The 27,848-nt window shown below is 40.4% G+C and overlaps 1 protein-coding gene across 3 annotated transcripts in view; it reads left to right on the top strand.

Moving 5' to 3' along the window:
* The first annotated feature begins 3,176 nt into the window (after nt 1-3,176).
* Nucleotides 3,177-27,848, top strand: part of LOC125458143 (histamine H2 receptor-like) — a 57,457-nt gene continuing 32,785 nt past the window's right edge. For all 3 annotated transcript variants that reach the window (XR_007248779.2, XM_059650728.1, XM_048543057.1), the window contains exons 1-2: nt 3,177-3,377; nt 12,633-14,070. Coding sequence is in view for 2 of the 3 variants with exons in the window: in XM_059650728.1 (XP_059506711.1) it covers nt 12,956-14,070 (1,115 nt within the window). In the remaining variant the exon portion in view is untranslated. The remainder of the gene's footprint in view (nt 3,378-12,632; nt 14,071-27,848) is intronic.

Below are 27,848 nucleotides of genomic sequence, written 5' to 3'. Positions count from 1 at the left end.
CATTGTGTCAAAGCAAATACTACCATTTCTTTAAACATTGTTACAGTCTTTTAAATTGTTGATTACTGAGGTTTGAACTAAAGGATGCCTGAACTCTAATAGCGATATAAATTTAATTCTCTTGTCCTAATGTTTAAATAATCTTATTAAAAAGACATATCATCTATTTATAACTTACATTTTTCTGCTAAACTGAAAATTATAACAAGACCATGTATGTTTTATCAAGGATATTCACAAGTATGCAAATTTTCCTTCAGTTTTAGCAAAGCTTGTTACAAGAATTCTGGACTGAAAGAAACCTGCTTACATTGCACTATGCAACATTGCAATTTCAGATGCATTGCAGGAAGCCATAATATTGGTTAAAAGTGGTTGCACTGTTATTCATGTCACTCAAACAAGAACATACGGAGCTGCATGTGTGCATATGTATTACTGTAATGTGCCAAGCTCTACTCATAGACACTGACTGACAATAAAATTGAGTAAGTTACAAAGCAGCTGATAAAATAGTTGGCTCGGCAGCAGGAAAGTTGACGTTTTGGGTCAGGACCTTTCTTCAAAGAAACATCCCAACTTGAAATGTCAACTTACCTGCTCTCTGATGTTGCCTGGCCTGCTGTGCTCATCCAGCTCCATACTGTTGTTATTTCTGACTCTAGCATCAGCAGTTCTTACGATCTCTGATAAAATAGTCAGCATCTTTTTGTGATTGGAAATGTAAAGACAGTAGAGCTGCAAGCTGGCATTCTTTCAAACATTTTCTTGTACAAACTAATTGAAATTCCAGTGCAGCCACGCTCATCCATAGGCATTCAATGGATCATGACATCAGGAAGTTGGTCAATTGAGCCCATGCAGATGGTGAGAAACCAACTCAAGGACCTAACAATCATTTATTGCCCTTCATTCTTTGATGAGATGTGTGTTTCACTGGCAAGGGCATTGCTTGTTGCCCAACTCTAATTGACTCTAAACATTTTATGAAAGGGTCACTGCACCTGAAACATTAACCTGATTTCTCTCCACAGATGCTGCTAGACTTGCTGAGTTTTTCCAACAATTTCTATTCTTGTTTCTAACTGCCATTGAACTGAGTGGCTTATTCACTGCTATGAATCTGAAGCCACATGTAAGTCAGACCAAATGGCAACTTGCTTCCTTAAAGGGCATAAGTAAACCTGATCAGTTTTACAACAATCAACAGCGGTCACATAGTCACCACCAGATTAGCTTTCAATTCCAGTTAAACTAATTGAATTCAAATTTCACCATCCACCATTGTGGAATACAAACCTTTCTCTGCAGAACACTGACCTGGGATTACTATCCGCTGATATTGTCACTTTACTGGCATTTCATGCCAGTACAGAACTTTAGATTTGAAGAAAATTTCCTTCAAGCATTTTGTATCAAAACTATGTTATTTATAAAAACATCCATTTGCCCAGTTTTATTCTCCTCTGCTGCTGAGAATTGCAGAAGCCCTGGGAAAGGAGCCGAGGAAGGTCATGCATTTGCTGTGGGATTTAAATGTCATTTTATAAAAATAAATGCTGCAAATATTAAAATGCAGTTGAGTGTATCCCTTCATGCATACAAGAGATACGTGAGATGCTGCATGTGCCTTACAGCCACTAGTCTTCTGGAACTTAATAAACATCATGGGTCTGACATAGTTTCTCAGAATTCTTTGCTCTGCCAGAATTAGCAGAATTTTTTTTCTTAGATCTTGTTTCTCGCTTTTCCCATGGATACATAACGTTTGGCGGGTGCCAGTATTGGGGATTAAGATATTGCATTACAATGTAAATTCCATTCCAGAGATTCCAGCGCAAAATAAAACCTAGGCTGTCACTCCCAGTGCATTAACGAAAGGGGTACAGTATCAAAGGCATCACCCCGTGAGTGTGCTGTTAAACCGAAGTCCTATCTGCCTTCCGAGGTGAGCAGTTTGTTCGGCGCCAGAATATCCGACATTACTTTCAACACTTGTACCTTGATTTCTTAAATTTCTAAAAGGCAGAAGTTGAAATATGACGAGTAAGCTTCCCAGTGATTATTTTAGTTCAAACCTAAAATGGCATTATGTTATTATTTAGAACCAAAATAACGCCAAATGGTTTCTCCTTGGTGTCCTGGCCAAAAAGTTATCCCTCCTGCTGCCTAACGTTGGTAGTCACATTTCCTACCACAGCAAGTGACCACATTTCAAAAAGTTCTTCATTGACTGTAAAGCACTTTAATGTATAAATGCAATTTTTTCCCTTACAATGGGGGACCGTTTTTGGACTTGTTGACCGTTTTCCTGTTCATCTTTTGGTTTAATCTGCTGGTATAAATTTCTTAGTTACCACACAGAAAGGAAGTTTGCACCTTTTCATTCAACTGTCAACCCTTAAACGTATAGTACCAATATGGCATAAAACCAAAACTAAAATAACCTCTGATTAAACTCACCCAGATTAAATTTGCCTTTTTTAATATTAGAAAAGTGGGGAATGGTGGGTTTGCTTATGAAACAACTTGGCGCCGCGATAACTCCAAATGAAACGATCCTTGTAACGCTCTAGAAAGAGAGAACGGGGCTTGAAGAAATTACATTTCGATTACAGAATCCTATGTTGACTCAAAGAATGTCAAAGGCCGTTTCAAGTTAAACAACGACTTGGCCAGCATGCAGGTGGGTATAGTGGAAACATCAGCTGCTAGCAGCGTTGTGAGCAAGTTCACACATTCCGAGTGGTTCAGAAGTAAAATGCAGCGCATTAGAACGTTCAAAGGAATATATCACTCACACAGCAGTAAGTGGAGACAGAGAGAAGCCAATGTTAGTCAGATCGGCTTGGAAGATCAGCTGGGATCACGACAGGCCAATGATTGTTTCAAGGTTTTGATGTATCTGTACATCAAAGTATCTTTCTAGTGACGTCCTCAACTAACGTAAAAGAAAACATGTTGCAGATAAATACAGAAAGTCCTACAATTCAGATGATTAACCCACCAATGGTATTATATTCGCCTGTTACATACTTGCGATCGTGCTGCTACTGAATTTCACTCATACGTAGGGCTAGTCCCACGTGAACGAAAAACAAACAGCATCCTTTCGATAAATCTTTGTACGAGCACAAGGACAAGTCCAGCCACCCTGTTTGACCAGCGCACATGCGTGGAGCTGCTATCAGCGCTGCCCTGAGGGAGGGTAAATGTTTGAAGGCTCAGTCTCTGAAAGTTACCGAGAGGTTGCAGCGGGCGGCTACGCAGGGAAACACCGTTTGCCAAGCGGCACCTTTGTTCGTTTCTGCAATTCGAACAGAACATTTCCTGCAAGCTGGGGCACTTTTCGAAGCCATCAACAGTAACCAATTCAGGTAACCTATCCCGCGGGCAATCTCTTCTACGGATCACATTCTGCACTGTTCTCCCAGCCCTGAGTCGCTTAATCGGGTTGTTTCAGGAGATGTAGTTGAATGTGTACGAGATAATTGACAGTCCCCGTATTTGTACGGACAACCAGGTTTTGTAGGTGTCAGTCCCGTTTCATTTCTCATTGCCGCTTGCATTCAGCCTGGATCTTCTTTAGGCGAGACAGAATCTTTCACATTCAGCCCATCTTTTCACCAAAACTTTTATTTTTAAATTAAGGTGAACTGTGCCTTAAAGAGACACCTGGAAAAGGACGGTTAGGGGAGTTGGGTAGGGGAAAGATTATTTTAAAAAAGTTTCTTTGTTCACCGAGAAAGTTTACCAAGAAATGTTACTGATGACGAGATACGTATGATACATTTTGGACGTTCGTTGATATATTTAGTTCAAGGTCCAGTTGAGTGAATCATATCAGTCAGCACCAAAGATTCTTTATCCATGAAGTGATCGAGGGTTAGGGATGCTTTTTCGGGGTGTTTAGTAGAGTTTCACGCCTAGCTAGGGTGGAATACATGAGGTTGGATTCAATGAAGAAATCATCCAAAAAACCTACTGAAACGATCTCAGAGTGTGGATTCAAATCCCACCAGATACTGAAGATGGTAGAATTTAAATGAATAAACCTAGGATGTTTCTTTAGGGAAAGAAACCTGCCGTCCTCTCCTACATGTCACTCCAGACTCACAAGAAAGTGCTTGACTTTTAACGGCTCTCTAACATGGCCTAGTAACTTTTGGTTCAGGGACATTTTGGGTCATGCATTCTCGCGGGCCTTGCCCCGTCAATGAATACAGTTATTGAGACTGTCATGTTTTCAACTTTTTGACACTGGCCAGTAGCCAGAGAGGATGAGATCCTGGCTCCCAGCTCTGTCTGGCTCTCTCCCAGTATGCCCAGAATATGCTGACATGTTACAAGAATCGCGGAATGTGATCTTGATCCACAATTTCAAAGAGCATTGCTTGAGCAGCTGGAGAAAGAAGAGCTGTTCAGCCTGAACTGTAGAAGCAAGGATCCATGCCGGAACTCTTAATGTTGTCCAGCTGAGATTACAACACTCTGCTGATGGGGAGGTTGCACACCTTCAGCCATCTGGTGAGAAAGACTCCAAGCAGCTACTCCATCTCCACATCACACAACAGCAGCGGCTTATGACACTAACAGACCTTTATGCTTTTATTAGCCTCTGAAAACCACCCCCAAGCCAGGACCAAAAGAAGAAGAGGTTTTGCCCATAAGCCCACACTGCTAGCATCGTGCAGCACCTCTGAGGAGGAACAGTTGTGAGCCTTTGAAGATACACCATTAAGGCCTTCCTCCCCACTCTTCCCCAGTGTAGGGAAATTCACTGCAGTAGATGGAAAACTGCCAATTTGGAGTCCCAGAACAGAAGATGAGTCTCTGGGCCCAACCATTAAGGAGCTGAAGGACAATGTGGGGGACTAATTAGGGAGATGTTTTCAAAGGTATGGGAGACGATGCACACACTGATGCAAAGTATAGAGGACTCTGCCCAATGCCATTTAGTTATATGCAGGTACATGGCAACTGTTGTGACCAGCTGGCAGCTACAGTGGAGAGCCAGGTCCAGTAGAGCAATTTGTTTTGACCAGATATGCAGAAGGACCTTCCCTCCACCTTTCAAGCTATGGTTATATTCGTTCATTGGCTAAGCAAAAGGAGGCTGAGGGATCTTGACCTCCCTGCAGTTGCCCCAAACTCTCAAAGCATGAGATGTGCGGCTGTGCACCAGCAGGGAGAAGTAATGGCCATGCCCCCAAGGTTTGTTGACACAGAAGACTGCAGAACTGTCCAGCTATATCACCTCCTCTTTGCCAGGGACCAAACACCTCCATCAGAGCAATCCAAGAAAGTTACATCTACACTTGCATGTGATACCCAAGCAGGTTAGAGCAATTGAGACCCCAGCTAATGTGAAAACACGTTCCAAAGCCTTTGAGGCAAGGTGGCAAAACAGTCAGCAGGCTTCCTCAAAATCAATTGCAGCCAAGCTGGCGCCATGATGTAGCAGAAAACAAAGGAAGGTGAAAGAACATTGAAGTCACTTTGGGTGCATGGGCTTCAGCCTTCTGTGCAACATTACACTTGAAACAGATGCAGCACTTTGTATCACAGTCTAGTGGTCTCTTTCGATCTGTTCACATTTCTGACCATTCATATTTTGTCTGTAGACAGTTTGAGGGAAGAACATCACCCAATACAATAATAGGTGTGTCATGTGGACCAGTGCAAAGAGTGCTGAGACTATCACTCACTGCTGTTCTCTGGGAGCAACTTAGCCTCTGGAAAATGGGTACTTAAACTAGGTAGTTAAAGTTTTTGAGTTAATGGCAGAGTTTAGCCTCTCTCAGTGATAGGTGAAAGTCCCTCACAAATGAAGGTTTGAGTCACATAAGTTCAAACCTGATTAAATTCTGCCTATCTCCTTCATGATTCTGAACAGGAGGTTATTGATGCAAAGGGAACAACTAACTTACAATTTATGTGAAACGATGTAGTTTAATATTTTAAAGTTATAAACTGAGAATTCCTTTGAGGGCGGGAACATCTCTGTGCCATAATTGGCTCACAGTTCCGTGTCCACATATTAGTGTGAAGTCATTTGCTCTCTAATTAGCTACCAACAGGTTCTTTTGAGCTTGATGTTCTCTTCTCTATGCTGCCCTGGCTTCCTTAACATCCTCATCAGCAGAGTCAGTTCCCTCAGCATCTCTATCAGACTCCCTTCTTCCTCCTCTGAGGAGACAGATGGCTGAGCCATCTCCCACTCTTCTATATTGTGCAGCAAGCAAACACTGTTATGAACAGCCTGCCATGTGATCATTGTAGTGTTCGTCCTGAGTGGTCCAGGCAGCTTCAGAAGATCAGTTGACTGTTCAATGATGGCTTTAGTCGTTACATGAACAGCATTGAAACACTGTTTGGCTTTAGTCTGAGGGTTGTGTGCTGGAGGCATTGGCGTTGTCTTCTGGGGGTATCCCTTACCAGCCATGAGCCAGCCCTGGAGATATTGCGGAGGAGTGAACACTTAAGGAACATGGGAGTTATGGACGATGTCACTGGCTTTAAAACCTGCTGGGCACATGGCTTCAGAAATTCTTCCTTGTGGCAGATATGAGCTGAATATTGATGGATTGAAATCCCTTTCAGTTCAAGAATCAAGCTGGATTTTGCATCTCACCATCTATAGCTGGTGGTAGGGTAGGTTCTAACCAATACATGAACAACCTGATAATGGCACTGATAGTGAATGCCGCTATATACAAGAAGTTGTATCCTTGGTCTATTTGTTACTTTCCATGAATGAGGCAACTTAGTCTGATTGTTGGTGACCTACATTATACCCTGCGATATAGCCCTATAGAATTGCAGCCTAAATAACAGTTTCATCTTCAGGTCCTTACATTTCAAATACACGAACCAGTGAATTTTGCAGTGTGGCTGCATGTGGAGTCAGCACCATCATCACTGGTGATCTTTGGGTGTCCTTCTCATCAAATGTTAACAAATGATAGGAAATGGCTTGGATGCTGATGATTGGAATTTGTTGTGGGCAAGATTTAACACAATGCTCTTGCCCAATTCTTGTTACCCATCTGTAGGTAAATTGTGATCTAATTTTCCTTTCATTTTTAAACAATAATGGTTTATTCCTCAGCTCCTTCTCATGGCAGATTGTGACTCTGTAAGGATCACAATGACACTGTTGTAAAGGTAAACCATCTGAAGCACATTTTACTCCACATACTCATAGACATGGGTAATGTGTGTGTGCGTGCGCGTGTGCCTGTGTGTGTGTCTGTGTGTGTGCACGTGCTTGAAAGACTCTGTGTGTGTGTGTGTGTGTGTGTGTGTGTGTGTGTGTGCGCATGCGCATGTGTGCGAGGAGGGAGTTATCTAACATTTTTTGCTTTCGCAAAAAAATACATCATGAAAGTTAGAATCAAAAGGGCTAAAGAGTTAGTCAATTAGCAACAGCCAATCTATTACTTAAACAAGGTAGACCCATTTATCAATGTCCTTGATTTTAAGATGGAGTGCAAAAGTCCAAAGTTTGAATTAACAGCCTGGCATTCATTTGTGCGCGTGGGTCAGCAATTGCCGAGCAACAATTAGGGAACAGTCGGCAGTTTCTTCTAAAAACCAAAAGAACTGCGGATGCTGTAAATCAGGAACAAAAACAAATTTTCTGGAAAAGCTCAACAAGTCTGGCAGTATCCGTGGAGGAGAAAACAGTGCCAATGTTTCGGGTCTGGTGACCCTGCCTCAGAACTGATTGATACAACCTGATGAAGGATTCCCTGATTACATTTATTTCTGGCTGATGGTGAGATTTTATTCCCTGAGAGAGTTGTAGCTCCTTCTGTCCCTTAGAAAACTGAGCTGTAGGGCTCAGACTGACATGGGTTGTAGACTAGGTCCTCTAAGATAGTTACACTTGAACTGTTCTGGTGGCTGTTGGTAGAGTGGTTTATGGCAGTGTGTGGGTGATTGAACCTCAAGACAGTTAACTTGCCTTGTACTGTGACTTTGGACAAGTCTTGTCCAAAACCTGCCCTCACCCCCTCCTTTTCAGGAGTTTGTCTGGTCCCTGATGTACTGAACAGTACGTTTTTCAACCAAGTAAGGTGTCTCTCTCATTCTTGTCTTGCCCATTTGGGAGAAGATTCTAATCAGACCAACTTCTCACCTAACCACTGAGGTGATGGCCTTCTTCTCATCCACCTTTACCTTCCTGGTTTAAACCTGGTTTGAACTTTCTGCATCTCCAGTTTGTTTTGGAAAGAAAGGCTCTGGTAACCACCTTTTGAGTGCATCTCCATAAAATTCTGCCATTTCTGCCCTAGTACCCTGGCTGTTGTTTTGACTCCTTATGACTGTTTCCGGTCTGAGTTCAATCTTTTTACTTTCTGAGGGTTTAACTTGGGTTATCATTTTCTCTTGCCCAATGTTAGGTCATAGATCATTGTCCAGCTATCTGCTCTCATTCTGATGCTTCCACTGTCTTTTCCTGGGATCCGGGCAGAACCACTTTTGCTTAACAGGTCCTATTTGTTTCTATTCATTTCCAGTGGGTCCTCTTCTGATGCTGTTTGTGTTGGCAGATACTAGCTTGTCTTCCCTGAATTCTGATGGCTCCTCAGTCTTCCTGTTTGGCCTGGGTATTTTGGGGATATCATAACTTAATTACAGACCAGGAAATGACAACTGGCGACTCTATCCCTCCAACTGGGAGCTCCAGAATGATTCCAATGATAATGGGGCTGGAGACTAAATCACATTGTAAGTAAATTTGGTGGAATGGAACAGAAATGCACCTTCAACCCATTCTCCTAACTTGGGATTTCAGAGCAGTTGGTGGGTGGGAGTAAGTGAAGACATTAGAGATTACATAGTCTCACTGAGTACAGCAATAAACTTGCTTGCTTTCAGTGAAGTACATAGAGATACTGTTCCCAGGAGGACAAAACTCTTCTCAGGCATTTGCCTGGATGGACCACATAAACTGCAAACACTTCCCACTGGCTACATTTTGCAGCAAGGGTCCCTGTTTGTTCAACTGCACCCCAGCTGGGTTATCATTCCCAGCATTGATCAAGTGCATGCTCACTGTTCCTGTTTGCTTCCCTTTTAACCTTCAAACAGAAATGCTCTATATTATTGTGGTGGAACACACGAGTTTCTGGGGGCTATTCATTAGGGCTGAGGGTATAGTTTTCACAGCTTGGTTTGTACTCCCCTTCGCTCCCTGTTTATCCAGCTCTCCCCTGTTATCATCCCACTGACTTTGGAAGCAGTTCTGAAAGGGTCAACTTGAGTTGTAAGACCAAGAGTTGAGCTCATTGCTATCAGCAATGAATGTGACTTCTCCAGTGTGTGCTCATAACCAGTGAACAGTTCAGAGATCAGCATGGAATAGTGCATCTGTGTAAAAAAGACAGAATAAGCACAGACAAATAGCCGAAAGCTCCATGGTTCTGGCCATCCGATCCCACACTCAGCAGATTCACAGAGCAGCCTGGACATGACAAAACATTAATCAAACCATTTAACTTCACGCGTTAGTATTGCAAATGTGCTTAAGCACAGACTTCCTCGGGTCCTGATACATATCAGTGACCTAAATTGAATCAGGGCCTGTTCTGAATCTCCCGATTGAAAAGCAGAGGCTACAATGAAACAGAGATTTTTCAAGATCTGCTTCATAGATTAATCAAGAATCCAATGGCCAAATTTTCAAAAATCAGAAAAAAGGAAACTGCTTTGGGATCGAAGGAAGCATGGCGTAAATATACTGAACTAATTCCTAGTTTTTCTTTCATGCACCCATCCTTGACCAAGCTAGCTTTTGGGGATGCTTTTCCTTTAGAAAGGAGAAACATTTAACAGAAGCGCTTGTCAGTTGATCAGTTTAAGCTAATGAAAGAAAAGAAAAGACATGACCCTGCAATTCCATAACCAAGGCCCTGGTAGAGCTTGCTGTAGTAGGTGTGTTGAGAAAACCCGAAGAGTAAATGTGTATTTTGTGACAGCTTCGAGGACAGCTCTTGAATACTTTAGAGTTTTACATCGTAAATGTATTACCCTTATTGATATCACAGAGAGAAAACTGGCTGGGTTGTGTCTGTATTCCCCAAAATAGAATAAAAAAATTATGCTGAAAAAGCTACAAGTAAATACATTGAGGAACTTGCAATATATGCGTACATTTACACACAAGCGAAATACTGCTGATGTTGGAATACTGAAATGAAAATGGAAAATGCTGAAATGCTCAGCAGGTCAGACAGCCTGTGTGGAACCTTGGGTATTTTTAGCCTGGACTGAATAAGCATAATATGATTATTGTACATTTAAGTGAAATTTAAAACTCTAACCATGTACTTTCCAGACCTTAAAAAAGTGATTCTACCAGACTTTACTTTCCTGCAAACTACCAGGGGTTGGAGACATTCAGAAAATTAGATGATAACTGCAGAGAAACAGTTGACTTTCAAGTTAACTGAAAGGAAATAATGAAATCATCATATATTAATATAACATTAAAGCCTTTGAATTGAGGAGGGAATTTAGCTATAGTTGGTTTTGTGCAAAAGAATACAGTCGATTAACTGTTATGAAAAGAAAACTTAATTTTTTAGAAAGCGGAAACCTGTGGTAAGGAAAAAAGGTTTATGGATACTGGAAATCAGAAACAGAAACAAAAAACAACTGCTGGAATAACTCAACAGGCCTGGCAGCATCCATGGAGAGAAGTCAGAGTTAATATTTCAGGTCCAGTGACCCTTCTTCAGAACTGATAGTAGCTAGGAAAAAGTTGGTATTTATGCAGAAGATGGGGTGCTGAGTGGGGAGAGAGAAAACGATAGGTGGAGACAAGCTAAAGAGACAGAAAAAGAGTTGTACAGACAAAGGAATGATTAGAGGTCAGTCTGGGAGAATCAATAGCTGCTAATCGGGGATATTAGTCGCTGACAATGAGTTGTATGTGGTAGCAACCCATGCGATGATAAGACCTGGTGTGTTGGGGTTGGGATTAGGGTAAGGATATGGCCTGAAGCCCTAAAATTGTTGAACTTATTTGAACTCCAGAAGACTAAGAAGTTCCCAAGAGGAAAATGAGGTGCTGTTCTGAAACCTGTTGTCAGGTCCTAATAGCCCCCATTGGCAGATGTTTATTCCCCCAGACTGACCTTTAAGCACTCCATTGTCTGTCCACCAGTTTTCTTGTCTCTTTGGGTCTTACACTACCTATCGGTTACTCTGTCTCCTCAACCCACCCATCTTCTGCGTAGTACGAACATTTTCCCAGCTACCATCAGTTCTGAAGAAGGGTCACTGGACCCAAACCATTAACTCTAATTTCTCCCCACAGTTGTTGCCAGTCCTGTGAGTTTTTCTTGAGTTTAAGGATGCTGGTTATAGATTAATTCAAATGCTACTTGAATGCTGTCTTGTTAGGTAAATTGTAGGGAAGGTTTTCAATTTGCCACGCTAAGGTGGGCGGTAAAACTGTACTGCAGCATGTAAGGGTGCAGGTCCAAATTTCTGATGTCTCTGTGGTGGTTACAATTGTCCACAAAGAGTGTGAAGTCACACATTGGGTTATGGGTTGCCTGACACTATGGTTGACCAGAAACATTTAATAATTCAGTAAAAGTGTATGTTTAGTAGAAGGTTAACAGCAAGTTTTGTATTTTAGTTATTTTAATTATTTTTAGACAATACAATGACACTTATACTCGCAACCAGCTACAGGCAGTACGCTGAACTAATTTAACAGACAGACTGTCTATGACTTGAATATCTGTCTGCATCTCTAATACCACATTAGCTGCTGGTTTGTATCCAATATGAGGAACAATTTTTTATATAGTAAATTGTGTGAATTTGTATGCATTGCTGATACATGGTGCTGTATCTCGTACCTCTGTGTCCAGACCCTGAAAACCTAACATTGAAACTTAAAAACGACTGACACACTAGTTTGTTTTACCAGCAGTGACTCAGAATGCACATTACTGGAAAGAAAACCACACACCTAAATTAAACACTTCTTTAGAAACTTAAGAAAATAGAGATGAGTCGGATAGTACTGCTCTGAAAATAACAATGAAACTTTTAGTTAGCTGTATTTTCTTTGCCACATTTACATCTTCAATAACTGTTGTTCATTAATACATTGTTCTACACAAGTCTGCGTATACAGTATTTAACTTGACTGGAGACAATTAAAAAATGCTTAATGACTGTACAATTTGGATAATGAAACAGATTAAATAATAACTATAAGGATACTAATAAATGTAATGTTAGATATTGTATCTGATGTAGAATATGCCAAACAAATGTAACATTTTGTTATTAATTATCAAGCTTCATTCTCTGAGAAATAAAAGTTAGAGAGAATGACCTATTTACCGAAAGTAAGATGCTGATGCAATCAATTTTTAAAAAGACATTGTGGAAATTCTCAGCAAATCTGACCACGTCTTTGGAGAGAGAGAAACAGAGATACCATTTCACTTTGAAGATGTTTTATCAGAAATATTCAGCCAGATTTCTTGGATATTTCTGACATTTCCCATTTTTAATTTCAGATTTACAGCATGTGTAATATTTTGCTTTTGTAACAGTCCAATATGAGTTTGACATTTATCATGCCATTTTTATTGCAGCCTCTGCCTACTAACATTGCCACACACACAACTTGCCAAGACTGAATTTGTACCAACACACACAGGATGGATGGGATTGGCAAGTTATGTTCTTAGCACCTCCATGGACCTTCCAAGCATTGGTAAAACAAATATATATATGGCTGAGATGGTGAAGGTGATTTCAACTGGCCTATTAATATTTTCACAAATAATCACAGACTTGCCATCTGTGCAGACTTGAAATGTAAGTAATATTGAATCTTAAATACTCACTGTGACTCAACTTTATTGCACAGTGGAATTTATCGCCATTTTGACTATGATTTTCTAATTCCAATATCATGGAAGTGGAGGGGACCCAGAATGCCACAACTTCATCTGAGAACAGGACAGTATTCTCCACAGTCCTGATTGGACTGGTATTAGGAGTGATTGTAATAATAACCATCTTTGGGAATGTGCTGGTTTGCTTAGCAGTTGGATTGAACCGCAAACTCCAGAACCACACAAACTGTTTCATTGTGTCCCTGGCTGCGACAGATCTGCTGCTGGGTTTGCTAGTCCTGCCATTCTCAGCTATCTCAGAGCTGTTTAAATGGCCATTTGGGGACACCTTCTGCAACATTTACACCAGCTTGGATGTCATGCTGTGTACAGCTTCCATCCTCAATCTTTTCATGATCAGCCTGGACCGTTACTATGCTGTGACAGCTCCGCTGAGGTATACCGTGTTTATTACTCGCAACAGAGTTGTCATCTCCCTTGGTCTGATCTGGTGCATTTCAATCATGGTCTCCTTCCTGCCTATCAACTTAGGTTGGAATACCAAAGATTTATCAGTGCAAAGCTTAGCCAATACCAATCAATGCCACTTAGAGCTCAACAAAGTGTATGCCCTTGTAGATGCTTTCATCACCTTCTACATCCCTTTACCCATCATGTGCCTGACTTATTATCGAATATTCAAAATTGCAAGGGAACAAGCCAAACGAATCAACACCATCACTGGATGCACAGCACTGAACCAATCACTGCCAACTGTGAAGGAGCATAAAGCAACTGTAACATTAGCAGTAGTGATGGGCGTCTTCATCATTTGTTGGTTCCCTTATTTCACAGTATTTACCCATGAAGGAATTTCAGGCAGACAAGCCAACAAGACTGTCTTTGCTGTAGTCCTGTGGTTGGGTTATGTTAACTCAGCCCTGAACCCCATTCTTTATGCCACCCTCAACCGGGATTTCCGCAAGGCATACGAAAAGCTACTGTGCTGCAAGAAGAGGACCTCATACCATAAAGACCCACCTGTCAAACCTCTGAGCTGCCGGCCGCTACACAACGGGGTCCCGAGGAATGAACGGTGCCACCAACTAGGTCCAGATGTGGAAGAGAATGAGCTTACTTCAGAAGACAGGAATGGTGAAAATGTTGCTACCTACAAGGAGGATTCAGAAAGGTAACATTCTAATTTCCTTGTATTTTTAATTATGATCTAACTACTTGATTTCTTTGCAGTTTCCACTGCCCACAATATTTGCTAATGTAAAAGTATCACATCAATGTGTCAATTTCTGAAAGCCTCGTGTTATACAGAATGATACCATATCAGTGTAAAAGAGCCTTCCTTTTCACTTAGCCTATTTGTGTGACCATGGGATTGACTTCTCAAGATTGGGAAGGGTATTTGGTGGAGGGATTCAATTTCTCATAAACAAGCCTATCCATATAACAGTCAATCAAGCAGAATGCATATGCTAGCAATTGTCAAAATATTCAATTTACACCAGCTCTGACTTGCTCTCAATGTTCATTCCCACCTCAAAGATAAAATTATAGCTTCCATATTTGATCCTTTTCTAGTGTCAATGATGGGCATCATGTAGAGTATCATAAATGCCTTCAGTTAAAATGATTAAATGTGACATAGCAACTCAATTTCATTGAATCATATTCCTTTACCATGAGACCATAGGATATAGGAACAGATTTAGGCCATTTGACCCACTGAAGCTGCTCTGTCATTTGGGCATGGCTGACATTTCTCAACCCAATTTCTCCCCATAAGCCTTGATGCCCTTACCAGTCAAGAACCTATCTATCCCTGTGTTATATACAATCAATGACTTGGCCTCCACACCTTCTGTGACAGTGAGTTCCACAGATTCACCATCCTCTGGTTGAAGAAGTTCATGCTCACCTCAGTTCTCAAGAGTCATCTTTTCACTCTTAGGCTGTGCTCTCGGGTCTTAGCTTCCCCTGCTAGTGGAAACATCTTCCCCATGTCCTCTTCAATTCTCTCATTGTTCTGTTTCAATGAGATCCCTCCCCCAGCCTTGTAAACTCCATCAAGTTCAGACTGAGAGTCCTCAAATGCTCCTCATACAACAAGACTTCATCTCCAAGATCATTTTTGTAAAACTCCTCTGGACCCCCTCCAATACTAGCACAGAGCCCTATGCAGTCTTAGTGTTGCATCTCTGCTCTTGTATTCTTTCTCTCTTGAAATGGATGCTAATATTGTATTTGCCTTCCGAACTGCCAACGGAGTCTGCATGTTGACCCTAAAAGAATCAGGAACTAGGACTCCCAAATCCCGTTGTGCTTCAGACTTCTGAAGCCTTTCCCATTTAGAAAACAGTCTATGCCTCCATTCTTCTTACCAAAGTGCAAAACCGACCACTTTCCTACATTGTATTCCATCTGCCACTTTTCGCCCACTCCCCTAGCCTGTCCAAGTACTTCTGCAGCATCCTCAACACTACCTGCCTGTTCAACTATCTTTGTTTTATCTGAAAACTTAGCAATAATGCCCTCAGTGAACCACTGCAACTACAGTCAAATTAGGAAAGGGAAAAATAAGTTCATGGAATTCTTAGTGCTCCTAGAATTTCTTTTGCTGCTCCTAACATTAAATCTTTTCTGTAAACCACCTGTGTAACTTGCGTTTTCTCATTATTTTACATCAACTTTTCCCTCCTCTGCACTTTCCTCACTACAGACTGATGCAAGCACTGTAAGAAATAACATACTAATCAGTAAGCTTTGATGATTTTCATGCTTTTCTCATCGTGGTCTAAATTATCAATAAAGAGGGAATAAATGATCACTGATAATGGTACAATCTTACATGTGAAAGAGCATTATGTCCTGTTCCCCTGCTCATTTCTCAAAGCTCTGCAATTTGTGTTGTACGTAGATATTTATTTATTAAATGGTTCTATCGAATCTGTCTGCACCAACTTTTCAGAGGGCATTGCTGCATTTGAGAATCTCTTTGACTTGTTGCATCATCACTTCCTAATCTGTGGTTCTTCTACAATTTCTTACAGCAGGAATGGAGTTCCACTTTAGGAGGTACATTAGTTGGCGCAAGCCTCACACAAACCTGAACTCTCTGCTGAGCATGCAGTCAGTTAGTATTGCATTTAGTGCTAGGTTGCACAATGAAGATAAGCAGAGTGAAATTTGTGTGCTGGCTGTATCATTTCTAAGGTGTGGTGTAATCACACATGCAATCTCTGCACCCACTAATAGGCCAATAAAATGTTAGAACTTTTACTGTTTAATGTTTGCTATAAATTGCTTTCAAAGGGTTTAAATCTTCTTTGCTTATGGACAACTCAAATATGCCTCGCTCCACTTTAACCTATCTCTGAAATTTAATCAAAGTCTTGTCTATTCACAATCCATAGAATGAAAGAAAATGCTGAGTACAGATTTTGAAATTTAAATTCTCACTCTTCCATGCTCAAGTTAGTATTTCATTTGATTAACTTCACTGATTATTAAATATTTAGCATTTAAACATTTGCTGGTGTCCACCCTGTTAATCAGCTCCATTGGTAACGAGTTTAGGGAATAATTTTTAAAACAGAAATAGTGCACAATGACGAAAAAAAACTTAACCAAAGCCATTTGGCAGCATCCATTCCAGACAACACCTTGAGGTGGCATGTAGAAGGACTCAGATGGGTATGTTATGGTAAAATTGAGTCAGCATGGATTTAACTTTTTCTTCAGTACTTGATAATGTACATACAGGCATTTGGCAAGGATTTTAGTAGGCTGTCACAGAACCAGGTAGCCCACAAGACTGAAGCACACTGGAGAGGCAGTAAGCTTCTGAAGGCATTTGTAAAATGATTCATCTGGAAGAAAGGTGCTGTAATTTAACTGTATCCATTTGTTAAAGATAAACAATTTGTGTGTCTCAGGATCAGAGTGGGAATTGTAAATAATTGGGAAGGGACAACCAATTATGAGAAGAATTTTGGAAAATAGGTTAAAGGGTATAAAAATACAGGGTATATAAATCAAATGGCTCTAATTTACGGGACACAACACAGGATAAATATCTGGAGATAATGTTGGGCACCTCACTGAAATCAGTAAAAGCGTATGTAACTAGTATAATGTAGCAGGAAGAAAAAGGAACAGTATTTTAGAATGTACTGTATAGCTTGGGGAGGAGAACTCAAATCCCATTAGTAACTAGTTTTTACCAAACACTGATATATAGAGTGGTTTACACGCCTCTGATCAACATACTTCAGCTAGTTATCTTCAATTTTAGTGCTAACCAAGCTGATACCTAGTTTAAGGCATTTAAGCTATTAAACAAAAGGCTGCAGAGACTGAAAATTTTTACATGGAGAATTTCAGAGCTGGGATATACATTTCTGCTTGTGCACATGTGAAGCGTAGAACCACAGAAAAGTTACAGTAGAAAGAGGCCATTCAGCCAATCATGTCAGCGCATTAGCTGCCTAATCTATTTCATTTACCAGCACCTGAATATAGCCTTGTGGATTACAGCACTTAATGTGCAAAGCCAGTCATTTAATTGAGTTTTTTTACATGGAGAATTTCAGAGCTGAGATTATGAACTGAACGAAGTTTGAAAAACAGGGAAGAGACAAACCAAATACAAGAGAACTTGAATGGACTAGGAGGGTGGATGGTGTGTAGCAACACACTATTTAATGTAGATAAATTGAAGATAATGAGACTGAATAAGGTAGGGTTGTGGGGGCAAGTTAGGAGCAAGCATTGGCATTGCAAGAGCATGAAAATAAAAGGAACAAATATAACAGCGCATTCTCCTCTTTTCACTGATTAGATACCTTATGGATGACATATCCAAATTAATTGCAAGAGTTTTCACAGAAGTTTCTCCTCTGATCAAAAGATACAAAAGGAACAGATGGCAAAGCATAGAGAGGACCCCAGAGGATAATTGTCCACTTTTGTTTGAAGACCTGTAAAACAATGACAAGAGCAGAGACATTTTCCCTTTCGCTTATAGACATTAGATCTGCTGCAGCCCTCAGGTCTACAGAGCACAATTGCATTTAGTCTTTCCTCAGGAACAAATCTGAGGAGTTCTTATGAGGTCCTCCAGACTGGCATGTGGGTGATCAGACAGGAGAGAGGAATACCTGGGCCAATATGCCCATTGCCCATAGCCCCAATGAGTTCAGGCTGCATATTCGTACTGCAGAGAAATTTATTTTTTATTAAACTGGACAGGGGATTATTGGCGGCATCACCTCCATTTCCTTAATGAATCAGGGCTTTTCAAGTCATCACATAAGCTGGGACTGCAAAGCTCTGTCAGTAGAGTTAATTGTTTTAAAATCATGAGTGTGGAATTGCTGAGTTTGATGGTTGAGATGGAAACCCTCAACTCAATTAAATGACTGGCTTTGCACATTAAGTGCTGTAATCCACAAGGCTATATTCAGGTGCTGGTAAATGAAATAGATTAGGCAGCTAATGTGCTGACATGATTGGCTGAATGGCTTCTTTCTACTGTAACTTTTCTGTGGCTCTACGCTTCACGTGTGCTCAATCAGAAATGTATATATGTGGTCACTCAGAAAGGATGCACTCACTTTGTCCCTTTTGATTAGAAAATAATGAATCAATAGCTGGAACTTGTAAAATGACAAATGTTTTTTGCTGGAATTATACCAAATATTGGTCCTTTTTAACTGTGCCCCCAGCTAAAGAGTGGACAGAAAACATAAAAGCATCAAAACAAAAAACCAAAAACAAGAACCGATTAACCAGCATAAAACCAGTACAAATTGGGTAAACATGTGAAAAGTTATTTTGGATACGTTAAGAGAGCAAACTTCAGAAATTTGTATCTTTTTGGATGATGGAAAGACCAGTCTTGGAATACAAAAGTTATGTTAACATGACGTGTTGAATAACTAATGAAAAAGAACTGAATATCAAAAAAGATTGATTCCAGCAATTTCGCATCTGCAACATTCTTATTTGCAGGATCTGATTTTTTTTTACTTTTAACTGTTTTCCTTATGTCTCTCAGAATTTAATTTTGATTTATCTGACCTGGTGCTTTAATTGTTCCTATGCCTTAGCAAGTCCCAGCATTCAGTCATTTTATTCCAGCCTTAGATACGTCATTTGTTTCCCTTCCAAGTCCCACCCAATTCTCTGAATGTTATCATGTCTTGTGTTTGTTTTTCTCTCTTGAAAAACAGATTCTTTCTGGAATTTCTTCAGGAGCATTTTGGCTTCTTATTGCCCTTTGCTAGGGAGTGGAAACAGACCTTTTCAGGTTAGCCTCTGATTTGTCTGTGGTGTAGATTCCACAGTTGACATAGCATTCCATGTCTTTAACCACGATATTTTCTTCACTAATATTTTGGTTCCTCTTCCCCAAAAAGTTTTTAGCAGGAACAAAATTATAGCTAAAGTTCTTGGTTCAGTCCATAATGCACGCTAATCAGTAATAGTTTAAACAAAATAAATTCCAAAATATGATGAATGTTATGGAATAAAAATAAATTGAGTAACATATTTTGGCATCCTATCCAATACAGTCAATCTCTGTTCTTTTTTTGCCAACCACTGATAAGTCAGTTTGAGATGGGGAAATAGCATGAAAGCTTTGGTTGCTGACTCTAAAATACTGTTCAATGTTTGAACTGAAGTTTGACTTTGGAATATGACAAGAAGTAACTCTGCAAACTGGTGATAGTACAATTCACATGAAATATAATTTTCATCGTTCTCTTGAATTCCAATATGTGGAAGAAATTTATTTCAGTCAAATATGGTTGAGTCAGCTTAAATAGGTACGAAGATAGGATTGTATGGCGTCTTAAAGAAAAACATTGGTAACATTGATGTTTCTTCAGTTATTTAATTCTGCAAACATTAATCGGGTACCTGGCCATTAGGTTTCTATCAAAACATAAATTGCTGGAGAAACTCAGGTTTCAATTCAGGTTCTGAAGAAGGACTGCTAGACTCGAAATGTTAACTTTGTTTTGTCTTCTCAGATGTTGTCAAACCTGCTGAGTTTCTTCAACAATTCTGTTTTTTTATAATCTCTGGCATCCACACTTTGTTTCATTATATTAATAGGTTTCAATTTCTGGCAGTATGCAAAGATGTACAAAGGGAAAATTTATATCAGTGATTTACTTAAATATTATGACAAGATGTGAATAAGAGTGAAAATGCTGATGTAATATGCTGCAATTTCACTAAAGTGACTAATATGTTGCATCCTAGAAAAGTAGTAAATCAAATAAGCAGGCATGATACAATCAGAGTGCATTGAAAACTGACTGAAGGTTTCCTTTGTTCACTAGAATTAGGGCCATTGTAAATGTCATTGAAAGAATTGTTACTTCAAGCAAACTCACTAAAAATGTATGGTGTGTGTGTGTGTGTGTGTGTGTGTGTGTGTGTGTCTGTGTGTGTGTGTGTCTGTGTGTGAGTGAGAGAGAGAGAGAGAGAGAGACAGAGAAAGAGAGAGAGAGATAGATTGGGAATCCTGAAATTGAGTTGAGCTGCCATTTTAAAATGCCTCTGCATTCATTGCGACTCTGTGAAGATCCTGGCCTTTATCTCGGATAAGTAGTTCTGGGGTATATGTTTTAAAATTCATTTGCAGGCAGTAGACATTCCTATCAAGGCCAGCATTTATTGCCCATCCCTAAATGCCCAGTAGTCAATTAAGAGTCAACCACATTTCTGGGGCTCTGGAATCAGATGTAGGCCTGACCAGGCAAGGAATGCAGTCATCTCCCTGAAAGGACATTAGTGAAGCAAATAGACATTTTCAGTAAAAACAAACAGAAGTTGCTGGAAAAGCTCAGCAGGTCAGTCAGCATCTGTGAAGAGAAATCAGAGTTAATGTTTCGTGTTTGGTGACCCTTCCTCAAAACTTTTTTTGCCTCTGCAATGTAGAAGTCAGTACGCCAGACTACAATAGCACCGTCCTTATCAGCAAGCTTAATAACAAAGTCAGGGTTGGATCTAAGTACATGGAGTGCAGTCACTTCCAGGGAGATAGGTTAGATTGGGTGAGGGAGTAGAGAAATAGAAGCGACCAATATTATGTTGACAGTTCTCAATGAACAAGCCGAGTGCAGGTAAAAGGCTAGAGGGAGGGGTCCAAGTGGAGGGAGAGTGTCGGAGATGGGCAAAGGGGTCTGTGGGACAGGGAGAGGACTCTGGTCCAAAGAAATGGGCACAGAGGTGAGGATGATAGAAGAAAAATTCAAGGATGTCATGCCCAAAACTTGTAAAGGTAGGGACACAGAAGGACAAAACTGAGACCTTTGCTGAGTACAAGAATGTTCAGCATTGGAGAGCGGAAGCTTAGGAGGGAGGTGGGTTTGGAGTCAGAACGAGGGGGAGGAGAAGAAGATTCCAGAGGGCCATGGGTATCTTAGAAATTCTGACGAAGGGTCTCTGGAGCCAAAATGTTAACTCTGATTCCTCTTTACAGATGCTGCCAGATATACTGAGCTTTTCTGGCAACTTCTGCATTTTTTTCTAATTTACAGCATTCACAGTTCTTATTTAGACTTTTTCAACCATCAGCAATAGTTTCAAGTTCATCATTAGATTCTTAATTCCAGATTTTTATTGGATTTAAATTCCACAATTTGTTATTGAACCTAGGTCCTCAGAACAATATCTGGGTCTCTGGATTAATACTGTAGTGTTGATACCACAAGGCCATTGCCTTCTGTGGTTAATCTATTGAATTGTACTTTTAAGACTGATATCAAGAAACACTTATTCACACAAAATAGCCAATACATTGAGTGATTAAGGAAATAGAATAGTGGAGGCAATAACGGCAAACAGAGATACAATATGTGTGCTGACCCTGAAGATAGGACAGTTGTTCATTGTTTACTGATGGTTCATCCTGAGCCATTTCTCTTGATGATTTTCTGTTAATAAGATAAAAGGAAGAACTGCGGGTACTAAGAGATTTGAAACACAGGCAGAAGTCCTGGAAAACCTCAGCAGGTCTGATAGCATTTGTGGAAAGCAGTATACAATTAATCTTTCAAATCCAGTGACTCTTCATCTGGTTTTCTCTCCACTGATATTGCCAGACCTGCAGAGTAGATTGTCCAGCACTTTCTGTTTTTGTTAAAAATTTTTGTCGGTGTCATTTTGTCATTACCTTCCCTTCTCAGGTGTACTGTGAGAGGGCAGGCTCCAAGACTAACTCAGTCAAAACAGAAATTAAACCAGTACTTTGACATTATTCTGAACCATATGCTATGTACCTAAGCACCTTTTTAGGAAATAATAGTCTGCTGTATTTCATGACTTTAGGTTCCATTTGCAAGGACAAAACAAGTTAATCTGCTAAGAGAACTTTCCTTATTTGTAATTACCTTGTGATGAATATAAAGAAATTGTGCACATCAATTCTACACTTAACTGCATTGGATAGTCTTGAGGGCTATTAGTTGAATAATTGGATACCAGGAATTATAGAACAAATTATAGAGTTACTCAGATACACAATCAATATATTCCCCAGTAGGAAGTTTGATTTATTAGACATGTAAAGACCATAGCATTTTATTTTCTGTACTTTCGTTTGTGGATTAAAATGTAAAAAGGAACTGTGCTATAACCAAGAATTGTGAAGGGAATTGCTGCACTTTCAAAGACAAGTTATTGAAACACATTGTGAGTGAAGTTTGTGCTAATAGTTCTGTTCAATAGTGGGGGAAACTGTTTGTAGTCGGCTTGGTGTTCCAGTCTGTATGCCAAGTGAATTTTGGCTGGCAGCAAGTAGCTGATTGGTTTGTACAGTTGTACCCCATTGTGGATGCCAATAGTCATCAATCTGGCAACAGTGATCATTTTGATTCCTGGATAACTGAATAGTTTGTGGATATCAGCAATATAGTGAGAAGCCTTTGGATCTCTGTAAAGGGCAGGGGTTGTTTCTTTTTGCATTAAAAACAACTAAAGCCTAAGAAATCCAGTTATTTTCTTACATCAGTTGCTGCAGGTTGTTGTACATAACTAGTAGAAAAGAGACTTTTCAGTTAGTATACCATTTGCTCTATACCTCTTGCGAAGAAGTGAAGGAACCTAGACAAACCAGATTGAAGAACAGTAAATCCTGCAAGTCAAAAGGATCATTTCAGAAAAGCTTGTAGACTAGGTTCTCAGCTTTCTTTTATTCCCTGCACCCATTAAGTCAATGGATTCTATTTATCTGTGTCTATCTGAATGTGTGCATCGAGTTTGAAAAGGGGATTAGAGTTTTAACCATTAGAGCCACATGTGGATAGTTCAGAGCTGCTGACTTGTGATTAAAAATTACTTTCTGTTTTGTGTTCTCTGTTAACTTGATTTCAACAGATATATCAGAGAATTTTTGTGCTTAGGTTACATCATTAACTTTTGAGGCCCCCACAGGAGTAGTGGGGCCTGAGAACCAGTGCACATTCCCAAGTGGGTCATTACAGTTGACCTTTTGCCTCAATGACATATCAGTCTTCCAGATCAGCTTCTTTTTAAAAGTTGTAGTCAAGTTAGTATCCTTAATTTGTTCAGTGCTGAAGCTGACCAATTTGTCATCAGGCCTTGAAATTCTGTAAAAAGGTTTGAATGCCTTACTTTCTAAAACAAAATAAAATTTCTAGTTGTTTATTTTTAGTTAAGTGTGGTGCTTCAAGCAGTGTTTTATTTCCCCCATGGACTCACAGCTGCAAGTGGTAATCATTGGTTTACTGATGTGATAGCACGTGTGTATTTATCATGACCACAAAGCCACTCCTGCTTGAAGTAAAGCAAACTTCACAACCTCAGCTGCAATTTACAAAAATACATGTCACTAAGTTCACAATTGCCTGTAATTTCTGTCATTGACATTTTGATTTGATGGGATGTGAGCATTGGCTCTCAAAAATGAAACTTACACCCAGTTAAGATCATTGGTGACCCAAATTAAATGTAGAGTCTTGTTAAATGCCAAAATATACTTCAGCTTTTACCTCAGAAGATCAACTCTTGCTACAACAGAGGGCTGTACCCAGATCCTACATTAACTTTCTTTCTAAATATCTCTGAACAGTTTGTGGCAAATCATGGAGAAACCAAAGCTAGTAATGGCTACTTTGTGATTTGGTCTGATGGCTGGTTGAAAATATTTTCAAGATGCCCTAAACACAGTTATAGACTGGTCCAAGGAACTTGCAGAGCTGATTTTTTTGATTTGATCATGGGACGTGGTCATCACTGGCTGAGGCAGCATTTTATTGCTCATCCCTGAATTCCCTTGCAGAAAGTGGTGGTGACCTGCGTTTTTGAATTGCAGTAATAATTGGTGTATGGGTACTCTCTCTCAGTGCTAGTGGAAAGAGAGTCCCAAGATTTCAACTGTGACAGTGAAGAAATGGTGATATAGTTCCAAACCAAGATGATGTGTAGCTTGCAGGGAAATATATAGATGGTAATGTATCTGCTTCTTTTGCTCTTCTTTGTGGTAGAAGTTGCAGATTTGGCAGGTGATGTCAAAGGGTCTTTGGCGAGTAACTGAAATGTAACTTGGAGGAGGTGCACAGAGCTGCCACTGTGCATTAGTAATAAGGTAAGACAATGTTGGAAATGGTGCGTGGCATGCTATTCAGTGTGTTCCTTTGTCACGGGTGGTGTCAAGTTTCTTGAGTGCTGTTGGAGCTGCACCCATCCGGGTGAGTGGGGAGTATTCCACCATACTCCTGACTTGCACTAAGTAGGCGATGAACTGTCACAAGAGAGTCAGAAGATGAGTTAATCACAGCAAAATTCCTAATATGTGACCCACTATTGTAGCCATAGTATTTATGTCAATTTCTAATTCAGTCTCTAATTTACAATGGTCCCTCGGATGCTATTTGTGGGGGATTTAGCGATAGTATGCCATTGAATGTAATAGTTAGATTCTCTTTTGTCGGAGATCATGATTACCTGGATTTAGCATGGCTCAAATGTTATTTACGACTTATTAACCATAGCCTGGATGTTATCCAGGTCTTGTTGCATTTGGATACAGAATGCTTCAGCATCTGATGATGGGGATATCTGTGGATATCTGTGGATATCCTCCCCCCATTAATTTTTTAACTGTCCCTACTATTCACAACTGAATATGGCAGGGCAGCAGTGCTTAGATTTGATTCATTGGTTGTGGGAGCATTTAGCCCTGTTTATCACTTCCTGCTTATACTGTTCAGCGTGCAAGCAATCCTCTGTTATAGCTTCACCTGGGGCTCAACAAATTTTTAGTATGTCTAGTGCTGCTCCTTCACTCTTCATTGAATGAGGGTTGATCATGAAGCTTGATGGTAATGATAGAGTTGCAGGATGCGCCAGATGATAAGATACAGACTTTTATTCAATACAGTTGCTAGATCTGTTCAAAGACTGGAAGAACTGTGGATGCTGTACATCAGAAACAAAAACAAAAATTGCTGGAAAAACTCAGCAAGCCATGCAGTGCCTGTGGAGAGAAATCAGATTTAGGGTTTCAGGTCGAGTGAAACCGTCCTGAGGAAGGGTCACTTGACCTAAACTGTTAACTGATTTCTATCCACAGATGCTGCCAGACCCGTTGAGCTTTTCCAGCAGTTTTTGTTTGTTTCTGCTCAGACTGTTACATTGTCAAGTAGTGCCACAGAACACTTCAATGAGGACATTCTCAGTATGAAGACAGGCGTTTGTCTCCACAATAATTGTGTAGTGGTTGCTCCCACTAATACTGTAATCGGCAAACACTTCTGTGACAGGGTAGATTGGTGAGCACCAGGCCAAGTAGGATTTTCCTTTTGCTGATTTTCTCACTATCTTTCGCAGATCCATAACAATGTTCTCTAGGGCCTGGTAAGCTAGGTTAGAAGTAGGGTGTCATGGTGGCTCAGTGGTAAGCACTGCTGCCTCACAGTGCCAGGGACCTGGGTCCAATTCCACCTGTGGGTGACTGGCTGTGTGGAGTTTGCACATTTTTCCCATGTCTGCATGGGTTTTCTCCAGGTACTCTGGTTTCCTCCCACAGTCCTAAGATGTACAGGTTAGGTGACTTGGCTAAGTTAAATTGCCTATAGTGTCCAGGGTCTGTAGATTAGGTGGGTTATAGGGGGATGGGTCTGGTTGTGATGCGCCAAGGGTCAGTGTGGACTTGTTGGGCCGAAGGGCCTGTTTCCACACTGTAGGGATTCTATGATGCTTCTAGTGGCTACCAAGCACTCTTGGAAAAGGACATTAAGTGCCACACTTACAGTACATTCTTTGCCTTTACCATATTCAATAGTGTACAACAAGGAACATTGATTCATTAACCAAAGGGGCATGTAGGTGGTAATCAATAGGAGGTTTTGTTATCCATGTTTAACTTGATGATATGAGATTGCATGGCATTCAAAGTCAACATTGAGGACTCCCAGGATAACTCCCTCCTGACTTTATACCATTATGTTGCCACCTCTGCTGGAGCTGTCCTGTAACAAGGAAAGTGGGACAATGTCTGTAAGGACTGCTTCTGTGACAATGATCATAATAGAGCTAATTCTTAACTAGCATGAGCGACAGCTCTCCCACATTTGTCACATGGCCTCAGATGTTAGTAAGGAGGACTCTGCAGAGTCAACAAAGCTGTGTTTGCCATGGCCATTTCCAGTGCCAACATTGATGCCCTGTGTTCCATCATTTTCATTCCTTTCTTTTAGAGAAGCATATGGACGTACATGGAATAGTATAGTTTAGATGGGCTTCAGATCGGTATGACAGATCAGCACAACATCGAGGGCTGAAGGGCCTGTACTGTGCTGTAATGTTCTATAGATAGTAATGGTTTCATACAACTGAATTGTTTGTTGGACTATTTCATAGTCAACCACATTGCTGTAGATCTGAGATTGCATTAAAGGGCAGACCAGGTTACAAGAGCACATTCCCTTTCCTAAAGGACACTTGTGAAACCACATATGTTTTTCAATTATCATTGGTAACGTGATCACTTTACACTAGCTTTTTATTCCAGATTTTATTGAATTCTCATTTTACTGTTTATCTTAGTGGAATTCAAATCCCATGTCCCCGTTAATCCGTGACTCTGGATTGTTGGGCTCATAACATTACCACACTTCTGTTTCTTCTGCACATTGTCCCTGCATTTTCTATTGCAATTATCCTTTTCAAACCTTCATCCACATAATACTGCATCTCCAAACCACAAGCCACACCATATCAACATGACTGCTCTAGCACCTGCTCAACCAACACCTCAGCTTTAACACCTATACCAAGGACTACAATGCTTCAAGAAGGTAGCTGATCACTGTGTTCTCCTGGGCAGTTAAGGGTGGGCTTTAATAAATGCTGGCCTCCCAGAAATGCTCATGTCCAATAAATGAACAGGAAGAAAACTTTACAGAGGATGCTTTTACATTGACATAGAGATATGCATCTTATGACTCTTTGTTTACTTTCTTAATACTTAGTGACTGCAGCGCTAAGTTACAGGCTGTCAGTCACTTTGTGGTTTGCATGCTTTCTTAATGCACGAAGTCTTGAGTGCTCAGCTGCAGGCTGTCAGCTTCTGGGATTGCTTCTTAGAGCAGCTGGAGAGGCCGGCGGGGGTGGGGTGGGGGGGGGGGTGGTGCTTGTGACAGTGGGCTGCACTGAGGAATTAAGGTTTTAGGCATTCAGGGAGTGGATATTCCATTTATGGGTAAAATTTCCTTCAGTGAGGCAAAAGGAATGATTGAGTATGAAATGTAGAGGACAAGGAAGGTTTAGCAGCTCGTGAGAAAGAGGCAAATGGATATCATTGAGCAGACATGATTCATGCAGTAATGACAGCTGTGGTACTTCAGCATAGGTGTGGTGCATGTACAATGGTAGAGTTAGACTAAGTGATGGCCCTGTGAGTATGTAGGAGCAAAG

This window comes from Stegostoma tigrinum, chromosome 13 (assembly GCF_030684315.1).
Source record: "Stegostoma tigrinum isolate sSteTig4 chromosome 13, sSteTig4.hap1, whole genome shotgun sequence".
Lineage (NCBI taxonomy): Eukaryota > Metazoa > Chordata > Chondrichthyes > Orectolobiformes > Stegostomatidae > Stegostoma > Stegostoma tigrinum.
The sequence above is the reverse complement of the archived record's forward strand: the minus strand, read 5'-3'. Positions and strand labels throughout refer to the sequence as shown.